Genomic DNA, 20,621 nt, shown 5'->3' on the forward strand with positions numbered 1-20,621 from the left:
TTTGTAAGTTGAATTTGTTTTTTGCAATTCCGAATGTTTGTACATTGAATTTGTTTGTATCTCCGAATGTTTGCAAGTTAAATTTGTTTGTATTTCCGAACATTTGCCAGTTGAATTTGTTTATATCTCCAAATCCTTATAAGTTGAATTTGTTTTTGTATCACCAAATGTTTGTAACTTGAATTTGTTTTTGTATCACCAAATGTTTGTAACTTGAATTTGTTTTTGTATCTCCAAATGTTTGCAAGTTGAATTTGTTTGTATCTCCGAATGTTTGTACGTTAAATTTGTTTGTATCTCCGAATGTTTGCAAGTTGAGGACATTCTAATAAATAATATTACATAACATTACCTTTTTTTAACTAAATTTCAGCAATACCTGAACATATACAGTATATATACTGTATATTATTGGGAGGAATAAAAGGAAAATGCAAACCTTGCTTATAAAGCTGGACTTTTTATCAGGACGCAAGCACTAAACAATACTGGGATATTTCATTTTTGATTATCGCCATATATGACACTTTTATACTTAATGCAAAAAATATCTAAGTTGAGCTAAGATAACAGCGATTCTGTATTAAGTAGTCAAATAGTTAAGAGACACGCTTGGCTATTACGAATGATACGAAAAGAAAGTTTGATTTATTTCTAGCTTGACTCCCACTCCTTAACATTACCGTACATAAAATAAAACAAAGCTATCACTTAAGCTTCATATGAAGTTATAATGTACATAGAATATTGATATATTTTCTAACATTATTTACAAGTTTCTCATTTTATATACACAATCAATTTTTTATTACATAAAGCTGTTTATTTCATACTTCACGCCCTCAATTTCACCAGCATGTGGTAGCAGCTGTTTATTATCTTGTAATGTAAGAAAAGTTTGAGTGATAAATATTCAAATGATAAATATATTGATAAACTATGAAAGAAAATCATTTCCGTTAAAAATTACAGATCTGCCCGGGCTAAATATGCAAAGAAGAAATCACCGTTGAGTCAAATGACCATCTTATTTCCTTAATTACATTTTTTATCAATAAAAATTTAAGTTTATTGAATACCTGTACAGTATTGAGATTGCAGATTCTAGAGAATTATAGGAATCCTCTTCTGGTAGTATATAATTTTAGTGAAAAATTATTAAAAATATATTATCTGGGACTGAAAAGGGCAAGGTTATTGCCATTAACAGCCAGAATACTTCAATGCTGTTCTAGAGGCCTAAGCCTACTGAAAGGAAAGAAAATGAGAAATTTCTACTTTTAGGTTATTTGTTGATATAAAACTGAACATGAAAAGAGAAGCAATATTAATATCAGGGGATTCTAATTAAAATAACTACCGGCAAGTTCACTACTAATTTGTTTCCAACTAAATTTCAATAAGTGGTTTCATGAAAACTAAAAAATATTCCTGCTGTGTGAGAATATTTTCTAATTTCATAGTTTTTCAGCCTGTTTTTATGATTAACTTATTTGTAAAATACCCATTAACTAATGATCAGGTAATGAAAAATATGAAAATACCTAAGAGGTACAATTTCCTTGTGCCAAAAAACGAAAGAGGTATGTGGTTACCAACACAGAAAAAAGAAAATCAAAATGGTTTCTTGATATCAACTTCGGAATACCAAGCCCAAAAGATCTATCTATATTAGAATTATTAGCAGAGTCAGAGTTTTCATATTACAAGGCAATAAATACTTTTTAAAAATGCTTACACCACAACAAACCATTGCTTTTCCTGTTGACTTCAACATTCGCTACAGAAGATCATCGGTTGAGAGGACGACGGGAAAGCTCTTGCGACCGACACTGGAATGTGAGGAAATTTACATTATAATTAACCACAATACAAAAATAAAATGGTATCTTCAGAAAACTTATAATTTCAAATAGACAAAAGAAATTTAAGGCTTCCTGAATTTAAGATGATGGAATCCAGATGAGACCTTGTTTTAAAAGTTCAGAATACATTAAATGTGAAATGTTTGAAACTATTTCAACATACCACAGCATATAAACCATAATTTCAAGTATGCCTTTCTTGCCTTTAATACAGATTCATAGAATGTAATTGTGCATAGGGTTTTTGATATGCTATACTTTCATATACCTTTACGGGCTGTCCAACGACAAGAGCCCGTGTCATGCTATATTGGCATGGCAATCTAAGAAGAAGAAGAATTGATATACCTTTCCCTCTACTGTATATTCAGACAAACCTAGTATTAACTAGAGGGGTACTAAGAAGAGCGCAGACCTCTGCCGTGACAGCTTATTTCTCGACCTTGACCTCAACATGTCGTCACCCTCATAAACTGACTGCCTAAGTCATTTTCTCCACTTGTTGGGAAATCAAAAAGAAACCTTCTCATTTCCTAATTCTTTATATCATTGTCTTGAGTTTCAATTCACAAATTCTTAATAGAAGAATTTGTTAATTGAAGCTTAACACAATGATATAAAGATTTAGGAAATGAGGTTTTCTTTTTTATTTCCCAACAAGTGGAGAAAATGACTTAGGCAGTTAGTTTATGAGGGTGACGATGTATTAACCAACGTGGAATTTCATACACTCAAATATGAACCTAGTTTGAAGTCTCTGAGCAGACCTGCAGGTCTCCTTTATACACAATAAGTATATGCTTTCCCATTGTTACACTGGCTCTAGAGCAGGGAAGATGATACTTCTTTGATGTATCCTATTAAATTGAATTACTTTTTCTAGCGCAGCAGGAAAGTCCCTAAGGACTCCACAGTTCCTAAGAAAAAGACATTTTTCCTTGTAAAAACCCTTTTCTGGCACATTAGAAAAATTTCAATTTTCTAAAACAAGAAAATCCCTATTAGTTTTGTTTTCATCTTAAGAAATTTTTTTAGTACTAATATCCTAGAGGCAAGAGAGCGTGCTAGAAATAGGAATGAATGGCGAGCGATTGTGACTCAGTTTCGGTAGGCCCTGTTGCTTCCTCCGGTGCCTTAGATGACCGCGGAGGTAGCAGCAGTAGGGGATTCAGCATTATGAAGCTTCATCTGTGGTGGATAACGGGGGAGGGTGGGCTGTGGCACCCTAGCAGTATCAGCTGAGCTCGGTCGAGTCCCTTGTTAGGCTGGGAGGAACGTAGAGAGTAGAGGTCGCCTTTTTTGTTTTTGTTTCATTTGTTGATGTCAACTACCCCCCAAAATTGGGGGAAGTGCCTTGGTATATGTATGTATGTATAATATCCTACAGATGAGAAGTATTTACAATGATAAAATCAACTTCACGACTACAACACATAGATCCTAAGTACTGAAAAAATAAAATCTTCCTTGCTACTGTATTTACTTACAACTTAAAAGTCTCAGGATGGAAAATGCATTATGAATATCAGAAAAGATATAAATAAAAAAGTCTAAATTTGCCTCGGGAATATACTTTAGCTACACTTTTTTTCTATGAATTTATATCAATCGTTTTTTTTACTTTTTTAGATACAGTTAGAAGGCCTTTTTTTGGTTTACCGAGATAAAATTCATTACAAATTATATTGATATTTTAAAAAACTTACGCAATTTCTCTAAACCAAAGCCCACAATCTTACCTTACATTATAATGGCGAATTATGGCAATGGTTCACCCAGTATTCTTATTTTCCAAATTAAGATACTACCGCTAGAGAGCTATGGGGTCCTTTGACTGGCCAGACAGTACTACATTAGATCCTTCCCTCTGGTTACGGTTAATTTCCCCTTTGCCTACACATACACCAAATAGTCAGGCCTATTCTTTACAGATTCTCCTCTATCCTCATACACCTGACAACACTGTGATTACCAAGCAATTCTTCTTCACCCACAGGGTTAACTACTGCACTGTGATTGTTCAGTGGCCACTTTCCTCTTGTTAAGTGTAGAAGAGACTCTTTAGCTATGGTAAGCAGCTCAACTAGAAGTCCACTCCAAAAACAAACCATTGCTCTCTAATCTTGAGTAGTGTCACAGCCTCTGTGCCATGGTCTTCCACTGTCTTGGGTTAGAGTTCTCTTGCTTGAGGGTACACTCAGGCACACTATTCTATCTGATTTCTCTTCCTCTTGTTTTGTTTAAGTTTTTAAAGTATATATAGGAAATATTTATTTTAATGTTACTGTTCTTAAGTTATTTTATTTTTTCCTTGTTTCCTTTCCTCACTGGGCTATTTTCCCTGTTGGAACCCCTGGGTTCATAGCATCCTGCTTTTCCAAATAGGGTTGTAGCTTAGCAAGTAATGATAATGATAATGATATGATGATAATATTTAATATAAAAATCAGCAGAGTTTTTCATAAAAGTTTTAAAAACTAAATACGACTGACCTAAAAAAACATCCGCCATTTACGGTGATCAGGATACGATGTAGAAGCTCTTTTATATCGCTGTCCTGCGTACTTTTAATTGTGGTACACAGATTCGGCGATAACCAGCTGCAGAACCTCGTGAACTAAATGACATCTTTCGGGACCCAGCATCTCCTCTACTTCTCTGATCGACTCCTCTTCCACACACTGAGATGCCTCTTGTGCTTCATCTAAATAATGATATGCTGAAAAAAATAGAATTTTTTTAATATGATGTATAAGTTCTATATTTACCTGGCTTTCAATATGTCTTCCTTAGACTTTTAGTAATAAAATTTATTAGTTAATTATTCACCTGGCATTCATATTTCTTCCTTCTCCAAGCTGGTTAAATTTTGACATATACCTTAACATCTAAAAAGTTCCTAATTTCTTCCAATGTATGGCCACTCCAATTGAGTACAGGTCACAATTTTCACTGGCCATATTGGTTTTGGCTAGGGGTTTCCAAGGATCACGGGGCCTAAAACGGAAAAGAAAACACTCCCCCGGACCAGACGCCAGCGGACACAAGCCAGATCCGGTTGCCAGGAATCGTCACACACTTGACCCGGCCTTCACCTCAAAGGCAGACACCGGGCCCGTCCGAACACAGGTCACGGAATCATTGCCAGTGAAAATTGTGACCTGTACTCAATTGGAGTGGCCTTACATTGGAAGAAATTAGGAGTAAAGGTCACTAACTTTCGAACATTTGGAGATACAAAACACAAATCCAACTGAAAAAAACAAAGATAAGATAAAGAAATACTGTAATAAAACAATAATGTATCCTCTAATACAGTAAGCAAATTAACCCTTTAAACCCCCAAAGGACGTACTGGTACGTTTCACAAAAGCCATCCCTTTACCCCAATGGACGTACCGGTACGTCTTTGCAAAAAAATGCTATAAAAATATTTTTTTTTCATATTTTTGATAATTTTTTGAGAAAATTCAGGCATTTTCCAAGAGAATGAGACCAACCTGACCTCTCTATGACAAAAATTAAGGCTGTTAGAGCAATTTAAAAAAAATATATACTGCAAAATGTGCTGGGAAAAAAATAACCCCCTGGGGGTTAAGGGTTGGAAATTTCCAAATAGCCTGGGGGTAAAAGGGTTAATATGCCTTAGAATCCTAGCCCCATAAAACAAATTAGAGACCTTTCTTCTAATATTTTCCGTCTGGTTTAAATCAAACTTGACCGTCCTATTGGAACAAATAAACCTAATTTCCGAATTGCTACCACCCTTTCCCAAAATTTTTCTTCATCCAAGGGGGTTAACTACTGCACTCTAATTGTTCAGTGGCCACTTTCCTCTTGGTAAAGGTAGAAGAGACTCTTTAGCTATGGTAAGCAGCTCTTCTAGGAGAAGGACACTCCAAAATCAAACCATTGTTTTTTAGTCTTGGGTAGTATCATAGCCTCTGTACCATGGTCTTCCACTGTCTTGGGTTAGAGTTCTCCTGCTTGAGGGTACACTCAGGCACACTGTTCTATCTTATTTCTCTTCCTCTTGTTTTGTTAAAGTTTTTATGGTTTATATAGGAAAAATTTATTTTGGTGTTGTTGCTGCTCTTAAAATTTGATTTTTCCTTGTTTTCTTTCCTCACTGGGCTATTTTCCTTGTTGGAGCCCTTGGCTCATAGCATCATGCTTTTCCAACTAGGGTTGTAGCTTAGCAAGTAATAACAATAACAATAATATGGAAAATCAAGCTAGTAGACCATATCATTGATCTGTAAAAACAACACAATCACTGGCTTCCTATAGAAAAATGTTTGTCATGAAATAATACTTTTATGAATGAGAATGGATTTGTGAAATAAGTTATGAATAACAACAATCACTGGCTTCCTATAGGAAAATGTTTGTCATGAAATAATACTTTTATGAATGAGAATATATTTGTGAAATAAAAGTTATGAATATACTCACAATATCAATATATGAGAATTTTATATGATCATATGAACATAAGAAATACTATACATGTTAAATAAAATGAATTTATAATTACCTTTAATGAAGAGATCAAGGCCAAGCAAACTTTCTAACTTCTCCCTTTTTTCTTCAATCCATCCATAAACGCCACCTTCACCGGATATTACGGCACCATCATCATCTATGTGAAAAAATAACAGGTGATTTACATATTCTATTAAAATAAACTGAATTCTTAAAAATGTTCCTCTTGTTTTTTAAAGTTTTCATAGTTTCTATAGGAAATATTTATTTAAAAGTCATTGTTCTTAAAGTATATTATTTTTCCTTGTTTCCTTTCCTCACTGAGCTATTTTCCCTGTTGGGGCCTCTGGGCTTATAGCATCTTGCTTTTCCAACTAGGGTTGTAGCTTAGCAAGTAATAATAATAATAATAATAATAATAATAATAATAATAATAATAATAATAATAATAATAATAATAATAATAATAATTTACAAAACCTTTCAACAAATTAATTCCTTTTAAATACAAAACTCGAATACTACATACATACACCCAAGGCACTTCCCCCAATTTTGGGGGGTAGCCGACATCAAACAAATGAAACAAAAAAAGGTGACCTCTCCTCTCTGGGTTCCTTCCAGCCTGACAAGGGACTCAACCGAGTTTGGCTGGTACTGCTAGGGTGCCACAGCCCACCCTCCCCCGTTATCCACCACAGATGAAGCTTCATAACGCTGAATCCCCTACTGCTACTACCTCCGCGGTCATCTAAGGCACCGCAGGAAGCAGCATGGCCTATCAGAACTGCGTCACAATTGCTATCCATTCATTCCTATTTCTAGCACGCTCTCTTGACTCTCTCACATCTATCCTCCTATCACCCAGAGCTTTCTTCACTCCATCCATCCACCGAAACCTTGGCCTTCCTCTTGTACTTCTCCCATCAACTCTTGCATTCATCACCTTCCTTAGCAGACAGCCATTTTCCATTCTCTCAACATGGCCAAACCACCTCAACACATTCATATCCACTCATTACTACTTTTGTTTAATGTCATGAGAGGCAAAATGACTATAGCAAGTTTGTTCATCAGGAAACGACCTTCGAATCATTTTCTAGCTGAAGCTCTCAACCAAATCCAAATATTAAATATCAGCAAAAGCTGAGGAAAGTGTGGCAAAGGGTTGCAGTTACTGTATAGATTGAAAATGAGAAATTTGAAATCAATTTGTATTTTTCCTAACACACAATCACTTAGCTATTTAATAGGGATTATCTTTTTGCTGAGATGGGAGACTAGCCACTAAGACTTTAAGGCAAGGTGGGCAACTCACCCAACCACTAGTTAGCGGGAGGGTGGAAGAGGTACTCAGGGTAACCGGGTACCCTCTCTCAGTCACACAGTGGAGTCGGTTCCCACTTTATAATTTGGTTTCAGAGAAGACGTACGTGTCCGCTCTCTTCACTGCGACTGTGTGGGACTTAAATAATAAATGATGAGAGACGCTGAATTAGACGACTTTTACACCCTAAGAGGATTTATTGTCTAAGTTCATATTCACAGAAACAAGAGCAGAAATCTTCTTCAAAGTGAATAAATGTGATAAGTACATCTTCAACTGAACTCTAAATTTTTCTAATTGAACTAACAAAGGTGATATGATTCTCTCGCTGACTTTTAAATTACTGGAACAGTTTATCAAAAATGCTTGGCCATATAACATTGACTTTCTCTCTTTGCTAGTGTGATTTTTTTCCTTGACGATCCTCATACGTGTGAGGCAAGGACCTGAAGATCACGATGTAATAAGTGTCTTTTACAGCATATATGTTATTTTTACAGAACTGCTAATTGGATTGAATTGAAGGTAGTTCTTACTACCTTCTCTATGTAACATGAAATCCATAAAATTGACACGGCATTTCTGCATTTTCCACGAATACGAGTTACTTCTATCACTTGAAGCTCTAACGCATTTTACGATCTCACAATCTTTACGTCCCCCTGCAGTACAGTACCATATGTGTGGGCAGACCGCAAGGTCTTAAGTGGGTAATAGTTTTATTCTTCAAATGTAAGAGTAACAGTTCACGGCGTATTTGAAACTTCCCAATGCACACTTAATTTCTGACGATTCATTCTTTCTTTTAACTTGTATCACATGCATTGCACTTGGCTTATGCAGCAAGTATAACGTAGTGATTTACCCTTGCTTCCCTGTAACAAAGATAGATACTCCTTCAAGATGTAACTTTGAATTACAAGGAAAATCAGACTTGGAACCAAGTTAAGGGCTGAATCTTGAACACTTGATCTTGGGTTTTAAGAAAACAATACTGTATACTGGTAGACCACATCTACTCGGAAAAATAAAATACTTTTCAAATACAGTACTTAAATTCAATCAAATTTACATCATGGTAATGTTTTAATTTAATCTCAGCTAGTCTTATCTGGCAACTAGCATATACAAGTTCTTCCAACTTGCACCCACATGTCTACTTGCATCCTGCCTACAACCTGTCTCTTTCATATACTAAGAGTATTTTTAGGCCTTCTTTACATCACCCTCAAAGGTATTATACATTTTCTAAAGAGTTCTAATATATGTAACCAGTTAAAATTACCAGAGGATACTACTAGATATAAGGCAGTCTGTAAGCAACGTGAAGTTGGTTTATCAAATTCCAAGAGTACTACTACAAACATTCACAGACATATCTTGCAGGAGTATCCTCTTCCACTTAAGGCTCTGTGGCATGGATTCACTGCTTAAAATCTGTATTTATTACCATAAGTTTCTTAATTATCATTATGAGATATTTACCAGGCCAATGAGATAAAGACTCATACACAGCTGGCACACATAAATTTGGGAGATATTAATCATAATATATATTATATCTGATTGATAAGAAATTAAATGGGATAAAAAGTTTATTGCCTTACTAGAAGGTAAATATGAGCTCACAGATGAGAATGACCATAGCTTTATAGGAGGTCAGGGTGAGGGGTCAATATGGGCGAAGGGCACTCTAGGGCACGAACATGTTAGGGCTCACTCATATAGGAGTGGAAGGGCACTCTCCCACATGAGCATGCGAGCATACAGGAACGCCCACGCGAACAGACGAGGGAGCACTGTAGTAGGAGTGTGCGTGGTGTGCATGTGAGCAGGTGTAGCCGTGCTTCATTAGAAGAGCAAGCAAACAGTTAAGGACAGGTGCACATGTGCAAACAGATGAGGATACGCTTCTGTAAGAGCACACTCAAACGGTGAGGTGGTACTCACATAGAAGAGTGGTAATGGGACCACACCTCAACAGGTGAGGTGGCACTTCTGTCACAATGGTCTCACCTTCTACTGATTGATGCCGGAGGTACCAATCATAGAAAAGAAACTCTGAAGAGAATTGGGAAGCAACAATTGATATCCACCTGACCACCATTAGGGTCAAGGGGGAACAAGACCAACAGATACCCTTACCAGCCTGCAGACAAGCTCACAAACGCTATCAGACTCTGAAGGTACTGGTAGACAATGACCTATGAACAGAGAAGCATACAAGGGACAAGAAACAATTTTACCTCATTAAAACAGGAAACAGAAAAGGTGAGATGCTAGGGGAACACCTAACCTTCCCATGACCCTTTACTGAAGATCTGCTTGACTGACCCCAAAAGAAAAGTGATCGCTAAATCCAAAGGAGTTAAGAGAAAGGCCTTCCTACGTGGTCAAACCTTCCGTCAACAACTTCCCAAAGGGAAGTGCCCAATGAAGAGAAAGGGAGGGAGAGAACACTGGTCCTCCACATAGTTCACACTCAGGGGAATGACAAAGATCCCTATCAGGAAATTACAAGTGAATTGAGTAACACTCTCAAAGAAGTTCTTTACCTTCCTGATTAGCAGTGAATCCCTTCGTCGCCCCAATCTCTTCAGCAGGGGAACAGCTGACAGTTCCACCCTTCAGGAGAGGAATTGAATAGTCACGCCCTTCACAGGGTACTCAGCATGTGGAACAGGTTTGTATCCATGAAAAAACAAATTTCACTTTACCATATGCTTACTTTATATCCCTTTCTGCTGTTGAGCTAAAGTGCTTAAAATAAACAAAATTAAACAAATACTTACAAAAGGCAAAGTAAGAAAATCTCTAACAGGTAAAAGAGCAGAAATAAGCACATCCACACTCTTATTACTATTATTATTATTATTATTACTAGCTAAGCTACAATCCTAGTTAGAAAAGCAGGATGCTATAAGCCCAAGGGCTCCAACAGGGAAAATTAGCTCAGTATGGAAAGGAAATAAGAAAATAAACTTAAAGAAAAGCAATGAATAACTAAAATAACATATTTCAAGAACAGCAACCTGAAAATAAATCTTTCATAAATAAACTAGAAAAAGAGACTTATGTCAGCCTGTTCAACCTAAAAACATTCGCTGCATCTTTGAACTTTTTACAAAGACCAAAGTGACGGGATACAGTCACGCATACTGGAGGTTTCCTCCCACCTACATCAGGATAACTACAGACCATAACTTGTAGAATCAAAAGCTGTTCCAGCTAATACCAAAGACTCTCCTATTCAAAGGACAATGGTTTGTATACGTGTAGGAACTACTGTACAGTCTACTCTGAGAATGCAGTACAAGGAATATGGCATCACAAGGTTACATAAATATACAATATCCTTTCAAACAAAACACCATCAGCTCTCCCACTCACCTAAATGCCATACTTCAGAAGCTGCGTAAGGTGAAGCAGTCGACGAGCGATTATCTCCTATAGAATGTTCAGACGAAGACAGTACAAGTTCCATCGACTTTCGAAGACTGACCAAATCTTCTCGTTCCTCTTCAATCGAAGGATCGCTGCAGTAAGTTTCAACATTGAAAGGGGTTATTAAGCTGCTTGAACTCCTTTCTCTTATTATACCTTTTTTTATTTCTCCCGAATCTTCCTCGCACATCAACTGCGAGAGTAATTTTGACGAATACTGACCAAGCTGATATTTTTGTTTCCTGGTTAAAGTATTTTGAGGGCTCTCTGTGCTTTCTGGGAAAATAGATTTTCTTGGTGCGAAGCTATCACTGTGTTTGCCGACAATCATTGATTTAGGTCTGGCTCCAACCGGAGGCTTTTCAAAACTTCTATTAGAATTGAGACTAAGTAGGGATGATGGTCTTGGTGGCTTTCCTGCCTGTACATGAGTGGAAGACTGCTGGGCCCCAAAATCTACTGCAAAAGAACTAGGAATTTGGTTATCGTTAGATTCTGCTTCCTGAATCAGGCTCTTTGTTACAACAACATGTTGCCTCTTTGTTGGTAGTACATCATCTTGGATTTTGCACTCTTGCTTTGGATAATTATCCGTGACTAAAGTTGAGAGTGAAGTTTGGCCATTAACTTTGGTTTTCGAAGGGGTATAAAGCTCTTCGGTAATCGAGGGCAGCTCACTCCCTTTTGAGGATGCAAAGAGCTTTGGCATTTCTGAATTTTCCTTATCGGACACAACTAAAGAAACTGGTTTATCGTCCCCTACTTGGGCTTTTGCCCTTTCCATAACATCTTTGACAAAACTCTGGGCAAGACTTTGTACACGATTTAAAGAAACCTCATCAATCTCATTACAAAATTCTTGTGCTGCTAAGGATCCCTGACCCAGTCTCTTTGATTTGCGCTTGAGAGTACCACTTGGAGTTGTATCAGAATCGTACGAATTAGAGATCCCATCGCCATACCAACAACCAGAGTCACCCGATCTACTGGAAAAGATTGCATTTTTATTGGGATTACATGCAGAAAGAGAGCTGCTGCTGGAGTTGGTACTAAGCACCCCTGGGTTTGACGAACTAGTTTCCTGAGTATCAACGCCACTGCTAAGTGATATACCACTTTTGTTCTTTCTGGGAAGACTACCATAACTTGGATTTGAACTTTTTTCAAGTGGACTTTTACTTCCATCAGACTTCCTGTCTAGTTTTGTACTTGTGAATGCAGCTTCAAGAATATCCAGTTCACTCACTGTATTTGCCAGAGGTTTACACATTTCCCCTGATGAACTGTCAGAAAGAGATTTCTTTATAGTTCTCATTTTAACACTTGGAGGAGATGGAGTGGCTTTAGCGGTTTCTTGAAATGCTGAAAAATTGTATATATTTACACTTTTCTCATCCAGGCTTGCGTTTCTTTTTATTTCTCCCGCTTCTATGGCTTTCGACCTTTCTTTAATCTTGTCTAGCTCGGTATCAATATCTACTAAATTCCGGACGTTTGTTATGGTTGCCTTATCAATGCTGTTTTCCAGCTCTTTCATCCTAATACCCTTCTGAGATAAGGACTCTATTGGTGTGGTTGAACTTCTGCCACTGGCAGGCCTGTTGGTAGTACTACAGTCTACATCATCAACAGGAGACCTGCTGCCTTGCGGTGAAAACTTACTCAATTTCTTTGGCTCCTGTATCCTCTTCTGAACGTCTCCAGATATATCAGATTTTAACTGTTTGGAATCTAATTTGGTAACATCTTTTTTCTCAACTGTCTTGAAGGATTCTTCTCCAAGAGATTCATTCTTCTTGCACGGTTCCTCAGTCTTAACAACCTGAGGGATTTCCGTAACCTCTGTAACGTTTCTTTTATTACTTGATTCAGCCACTTGCCTAGCTGTTTCACCCACACTAATACTTGATTTACTATTTGGCATTTTCCCCATACTTTTTGATAAATTTGACTTCTGAGTCTTGGTACCCTCATGAACTGGTTGACTAGCCTTAGGAGACGTATTTGTGAGATCATCAGCTTTCATAGAAAGCTTTCTTAAAATGCCAACAATACCCGACTTTATCTTCCCATTCTTTTTAATTGACGTTGAGGCTACTTCTTCTCTTGGTAGGGTTACGGAAACTTTGGAATTTGACACATTACCATCTGCTGAAGGATCATTACTTAGACATGCACAAGCATTTTTACTATTATAACTATTGGACTTCTTTCTTGACAGAGGGGAGACATGTGATCGGAGCATTCCTAGTATTCCTCCTTTGGCTTTCTTGGTACTAGCATTCGCTACAGCGTCTGGCACTGTAAACGTCTCACTGCGAGGTAATTCAATGCCTTTTAGGCTACTGGAATCAATTTCAAAGGTTTTGTTGAGAATTCCAGATTCTACACTGGATTTTGTATCAGTAACTAACTCCTTCTCAACTTTGGGTGATGATTTTTCTATATTATAAGTTTTCTTTAAAACCTCTCTTTCAGGTGGTACGGAAGTATTTGCATTGGATTTATCTAGGGATGGACTATTTGTTTGATGTAGAAAACCCGACTCTTGAACACTAGTTTCCTCGTTTATGACTGGATCCTTTTCTATGGTAAAAGTGCTGTTCATATCAACATCTGATGAAACTTTCCTTTCACAGCTGTTCTGATTCTCTGCCGGAATTTCTGACGTACCGCCATCAGATTTCTTGAGACCAACAGTATAAGTAGAGCCTAGAGAAATCTTGGGATCTTTGCTAACACACAATTGGCTGTCAGCTGGCCAAATACACTTGATTACATCACTTTCTTGCGGTTCTGGACACACTGTGTCCTTTTCAATCTTCTGACTCTTTGGGGTGTCAACAATTTGTGCTTCAGCGAGAATACTGACAATTTCCTTGCAATTTTTTGCCCATTGTTTACGCTCAGTTACTTTGGGGAAAACTTCGACAATATCCGACGAGGACGTTGCGTCCATCTCGGATGCAGTGGTTTCCAAAGGGGAGTTTTCAAGCCCGGCTGAATGAACGCTACCCCATCTAGCTCGCTTACCAAACGAAACAGTTTTGGTCTTGGATAATATGGGAGTTGAAGATGCTGGTGAACACGTAGGGAAAATAGTAGTTTTACCATCGATACCTGGTTCATTTACTAAGCCCGTAGACTTCTCAAATGTCTCATTCATATCTACAATTATGTCTTGCATCTGTAAAATATCTGACCTCGGATTAAATTGAGAATCTACATCGCAGCTCGCTCCCGAAAAACGCGACTGATCATTGAAAGTTCTTTCCCTGACAGTCCTCAGCAGCGATTCTATTAGAACAGTGCCTTCGTCTTTTTCCAAAGCAGAATCCCTACTCAGAATATTATTTTGTATTTCCGGTATGAGCGTCTTTTCAACCGATGCAATCACATCACAATCTTTAATGATGATGTCTTCATTATCAATCGAATCATCAAAATCGGGGTTATTCTCTTTCTTTCCAGCAAGCTCAACCTGTGGCAGCCGAGCCTTGTGCATTTCTAAAATATCTTGATTCAGGCTACTCTTATTTTCATTTACTGACGAAGATTCCAGTTTTTCCTGCATGTAAGCCCATTTTCTTCTTTCCTGCACCATCTGATTCAGTTTCACTGCTCTCAATTGCACTAACTTCTTCATCTTTTCTTGCATTATCTGCCTCAATTCTTCCGAAGAAACGACCGAATACTCATCATCGTCGTCGTCGTCGTCATCATCATCATCGCTATAGTTCTCGTTCTGCTTTTTAAGAGTAATGTTCGTTAACTCCTTCACATCTTTTTGACTTTTCTCTTTCAAATCTGTTTTATCATTAGATATTTTTCCCGGATAGTCAATGCAAGTCTTCAAAGCTTGAACTATGGACATGCATTCCGATCTGACGCCAACGTCACTCAGTCTGTCAGAGGTCTCTTTCTCCATCCAATCCTTATTTTCTTCGTAATTGACCAAGATATTTTCCATGCTCTCGATCATAGCCGAATCTATTGGCTGAGAACGAGGAGTGTATATTACCGTGTCACTTTTTCTGACAGAAATAGGAGACAGGGAAATCTGTTTGATATCGTTAGATGAAATTTGTGATTTCTTGGTCACATATTTATCGACAAGCCAACCCTGCGCCTTGGACGGATGGTCCTCCTCTTCTTCATCAATTAGAATTTGCTTTTTAACTTGTTTTGCTGTGAGTTCTGTTTGCTTTTTAAAACCTGCACTACTTAACATCAACTGTAGTTTGACGGGGGAAGGATGTTTTTTCTTCTTCTTCAAGCTCTGGTGAGGAGATTTTAACCCACACTGCTTAACAACACGTGGAACAGACTTTGACCTCTTCTTATGGCCATCTGCTCCGGCCTTAACTTTTTTAACACTGGCCATAAGACTATTTTCACTTGGACATTTCTTTCTATTTAATTTTATGTTTCTGTCTATTTTCCCAACCGATATTCTACCTGCATGTCTTGGACTAGCTGCACCGTGCGGAGAAAGTCTGGCAACAGACTTGATGGGAGTTTTCGTGATGCCCTTTTTATTGAGCGCTACACTTCCACCATACTTTAAGGCTGGGTCAGTTACATCAGGGGGACGCTTCACTACAGGAATTTTACGAGCTGATGCCGGCAAGTTACACTTCCGTTTCAACAAGGAAGACATCAATTCTTCTTCTTCACATCCCGTTATGAAACGGGGAACTCTCTTCAGTACAAAATTTTTCCGAAGTATAACAGAGATCGATGGCCTGTCTCTCGGTTCCCTTTGGAAAATCTGGTTTAAAAGAAGGCGCAGGTCTCGGCTATAACGAGCCGGAATGGGTTGATACGATCCCCTGATTATCTTCAAGATCAAACCTTTCATATTATTTGCTTCAAATGCATGGCCGAGAGTGATCATTTCGTACAAAACACATCCTAGAGCCCAAATATCACTCTTGTTATTGTAAGGTTTATTTTCACACATTTCGGGAGACAAGTAGTAGGGAGTGCCAATGCAAGTACGAGCTAGATCCGACGTGCTGTTCATTATCTTGGCAATTCCAAAGTCGCCAAGTCTTACTTTGCCGTCGTCCGTCAGGAAAACATTCTGCGATTTTATATCTCTGTGGAGGATCCTTCGGTCATGAATATACTTAATAGCCAAGCACAGCTGAACGAACCAGTCGAGAACACGATCCTCGGGAAAGAGTACCCCTTTTCTGTTACTTATAAGCGTATGAAGGTCTCCACCACCACAATAATCCATGACTATCAACAAGCGGCCATCATGTTCAAATGAATCTCGAAACTGTATGATGTAAGGATGAGATAAACTTGACAGAACCTGAAACCAATGAGTCATGCTATTAGTAGAAGCCTATAATAAGCGTCTGTTACTGCTTAATCATATGAAAATTATAGAATTAAAAATTTGAGTTTTGTTACCATTTAACCACCAAGAAGAAAATCGCTAATACAGTATCATAAATTAATAGAAATGCTTTCAAAAGGGGGTACAAATGCCATCCATGTTTAATAATATAATTAGATCATGATATTTTTTATTACCTGTAATTTTTTCCAAGTTATGACAGCATCATTTACTTTGTAATAAACCATTTAACCACCAAGAAGAATATCGCTAATATCATATATTAATAGAAATGCTTTCAAAAGGGGGTACAAATGCCATCCATGTTTAATAATATAATTAGATCATGATATTTTTTTATTACCTGTAACTTTTTCCAAGTTAATACAGCATCATTTACTTTGTTTAAAAATACAAAAATTGGGCCGATATAATTTTCTCTACCTTTCTTCATTTAGGAACATTTTAAACTTTAAATAGAGTATAAAAATTAAAAAAAAAAAAGTCTTGGAAACAAAATTTAGAAAAGATCTTTTTTCTACAAAGCATATGATACTGAAATTAGCTCATGAATAATGGAGTCACATTTAAATAAGTAAAACAGGAAGTTGAGATATTGCCCCTCGTTAGTTTAGAAACTGGCCCGTGAATAATGCAATAATTCATATATTAGTAAGAAACAACTATGCTCATATATCTACCCTTAAATATACTTTGAGCGTTTAACTACAGTGAGAAATAAAAAATTTCAAATTTAACTTGCAAGGAAGTTGAAAGGAGGTTATGTTTTACCCCGTTTGTGTGTGTGTGTTTGTGAACAGCTTCCTGGCCACAATTTTAATCGTAGAGTAATGAAACTTGCATGGATTAACTGTTATGTAAATACCTGGAAATTATTAGATTTTGGGAGGTCAAGGTCAGGATCGGGCAAAAGGTCAAGAAATAAGCTGCCACTGCGGAGGTCTGCGCTCTACTGAGTGCTCCTCTAGTTTGAAAAGTAATTTGTAGTGTTCCTGACTATACAAGCCTTAGACATTTAATTGGATTATGGCTTTAGAAAAGCTGAATCTATATTATTTTTCTAATTGTAAGGTTTCAAAGACTATCATAATTCTTTTATGTACAACCACCATCGAATATATTTCTCTTGTGATGATATGACTCCACAGTTGATTGAGATTATAAGCCTCCAATTTTCCCCGATAATTACATACCTTCAGATTAAATTTGGTCTACGACAAGTCTGTTCTTATATCTGTTAACCCTTTTACCCCCAGGCTATATGGAAATTTCCAACCCTTAACCCCCAGGGGGTTATTTTTTCCCCATCACATTTTGGAGTATATATTTTTTAAATTGCTCTAACAGCCTTAATTTTTGTCATAGAGAGGTCAGGTTGGTCTCATTCTCTTGGAAAATGCCTGAATTTTCTCAAAAAATTATCAAAAATATGAAAAAAAAAAAATTTATAGCATTTTTTTTGCAAGGACGTACCGGTACATCCATGGGGGTAAAGGGATGGCTTTTGTGAAACGTACCAGTACGTCCTTTGGGGATAATAGGGTTAAGAGCTGGAGTCTCTCTCCACTTCAACAGGTTTCCCATTCAAGTACTACTGTACACATTAATTCTAGTAAACAATGGTTTTTACTTCATGTATTTATTTAAAATATTTTGAAATAAAATTTTAAGCTTTATAGAAAAACTATGTCTCACACCAATGTACCTCTTGTATTGCCACCCAGCTGTTCATAAATCAAATAAATAGAGAAAGAAGGTTCTAACTGGGAAACAAAGGTAAGAAAGTGGGGCTCAATTCAAGAATTGCCTCTCGACTCTCTAAAAGCAGTATAAAAATTGTAAATGTATTGATAATTTGGTCAAAAGGTGTAAATTAAAGCACTTCATCTAATAAAAAGTAATATAAAATTTTGTAAAATTTATATCTTCCTCTAATTACATTCTAAGACGCACCCCCAAAAAAAAAACATACGTAGAGACCAGAAATCTACGAGATACTTGCTACCTCATCAAAAAGTAACATAAAAAAATTAAATCAACATTACCTCCACTTCACGTCTTGCTTCTTCCAATTCTTTTGCCGACATGTGGGAGATTTGTATTTCTTTGATGACACATTTTGTATCGGTTGGAATGTGCAGTGCCAGGTGGGCGCAGCCATACGATCCAGTGCCAAGTTTTCTGATTATCTTGTACCCATCCATTGCTAATCTAGGAAAAAATAAGTTGTTAAACAATAGTCAGTATATTACAGCAAGTATCACAATAACTAAATTGCATATATCACAGATTTTAACCCTTTTACCCCAAAAGGACGTACTGGTACGTTTCACAAAACTCATCCCTTTACCCCCATGGACGTACTGGTGCGTCCTTGCAAAAAACTGCTATTTACATTTTTTTTTGCATATTTTTGATAATTTTTTGAGAAACTTCAGGCATTTTCCAAGAGAATGAGACCAACCTGACCTCTCTATGACGAAAATTAAGGCTGTTAGGGCAATTTAAAAAAAATATACTGCAAAATGTGCTTGAAAAAATATAACCCGTGGGAGTTAAGGATTGGAAAGTTCCAAATAGCCTGGGGGTAAAAGGGTTAAGTGTAATTCTACATAATACCCGACAATGAAAACAAAACCTTCCTTACGATTACAATACTTTTTGTTTCATACTTAGAAATACAAGTTTCATTATATATTTTAACAAAACTCCCCGGACCCTATGTATATCAGTGGCCAGGTCCTCCCATGGGCATGGAAAATGAACACCGACTAACCTAACCTACTAGCCATGTCCTTACTTACTTAACTAACAATGTATGTGGGTACCGGCCCCTGGTGACCCCCCCGTTATATTGTAGTTTATTACAGGGTAATGTAACCTAGGGAAAAAAAAACAATTTTTTCTATAGAAAAAAGTACGATCCCTTCGAAAAATGACACTCGTGCCTGTCAGAGATTAACAGTTTCAGAAATATATATATGTATATATATATATCCACCGATAATGGGGGCCCCCCAGTGGGAACTCGGGGTTTTGGGTGGGGGAAAACAAACTGGGGAAACAGTATATAATGGTAAAACAAGCCTTTTCTTCTCTGTACATTACCTTCTTGGATGTATAATAAACAAATGGAAAAATATGCTAATTATCTATATCCTATACTAAAACTTTAGACTCCTCTTACACTGCCGTGTTCTTAGTCGGTGTGACGGTCTGAACGATGCCCCGGTCTCAGAATTCTCCTTGATAATCTGCGCATGCGCGAACATTACTGTTTGCCAGTGCTTACGAGGTTGATGTTTTATTTTCCTGTAATGTTAGCATCGCAGCTCAACATTACCCCTTGCCAGTTCATACGAGCTTGATGTTTTATTTTCCTGCGAGCGAAGCGAGCTAATGACGGAAAAGAACCATAATACAATGTCAAGGAGAATTCTGAGACCGGGGGCTCGTTCAGACCGTCACATCGGCCCTCATAAGTACAGGTGGCCGCTATTGTACATACACCCAAACTCCCTAAATTATTCTAACCAGCAAATTTCAATAAAATATCTATTTGTAAATTAGTTTGAGCTCAAATCGAAATAGGTTAGTTACCCTTAGCCAAGTTCCCTTACGTCTACACAGGAGTCTACATTCATATATATATGCAAATCAATCATCAATATATATATACAAGTCTATTTTTAACTTCGGTTAGCTTACTTAAACTTAGTTATATACACAGATCTTGCCAACCATGGGGTAAAATGTTAAGGGCAAGCCAGGGCAAGGCTACCGTAAAATGCCTTACCCAACCCTACCCTTAAATTAAACTACAGAAGACATGAAGAAGCTAAATACAACGTGAGAAAGTATTATGCCTATACCTGATGTTTGTGTCAGCAACGAGAAGTCCACATAATTAGAAATTATCCATCACGAGGCAACACTTTTATTTAGAAATTTGACAGGTCATAACGTCTGGGGCCGCTGGTGTCTACTGCTGTAAACATGAATGGTATTCAGGGTTGCCAGTTTGGCCTTTTTTCCGGCCAAAAAAAAACTCAAATTTGACCTTTTTGTATTTAAATAGGTTGGCCTTTAGTAATATGAAAAAAGCCGAGCCTTAAATACTATATTTTTG

At 37.2% G+C, this 20,621-nt stretch overlaps 1 protein-coding gene across 1 annotated transcript; it reads right to left on the minus strand.

Moving 5' to 3' along the window:
• Positions 1-440: 440 nt before the first annotated feature.
• On the minus strand, positions 441-20,486 carry LOC137619746 (uncharacterized). Its single transcript, XM_068350050.1, has 6 exons — positions 20,365-20,486; positions 18,538-18,703; positions 11,068-16,444; positions 6,403-6,507; positions 4,358-4,584; positions 441-1,832 (listed from the first exon to the last, which is right to left on the minus strand). The coding sequence occupies exons 2-5, from the start codon at positions 18,694-18,696 to the stop codon at positions 4,433-4,435; spliced, it is 5,793 nt and encodes a 1,930-aa protein (XP_068206151.1). The 5' UTR covers positions 18,697-18,703; positions 20,365-20,486; the 3' UTR covers positions 441-1,832; positions 4,358-4,432.
• Positions 20,487-20,621: the final 135 nt, after the last annotated feature.

Source organism: Palaemon carinicauda, chromosome 26 (genome assembly GCF_036898095.1).
Source record: "Palaemon carinicauda isolate YSFRI2023 chromosome 26, ASM3689809v2, whole genome shotgun sequence".
Classification (NCBI taxonomy): domain Eukaryota; kingdom Metazoa; phylum Arthropoda; class Malacostraca; order Decapoda; family Palaemonidae; genus Palaemon; species Palaemon carinicauda.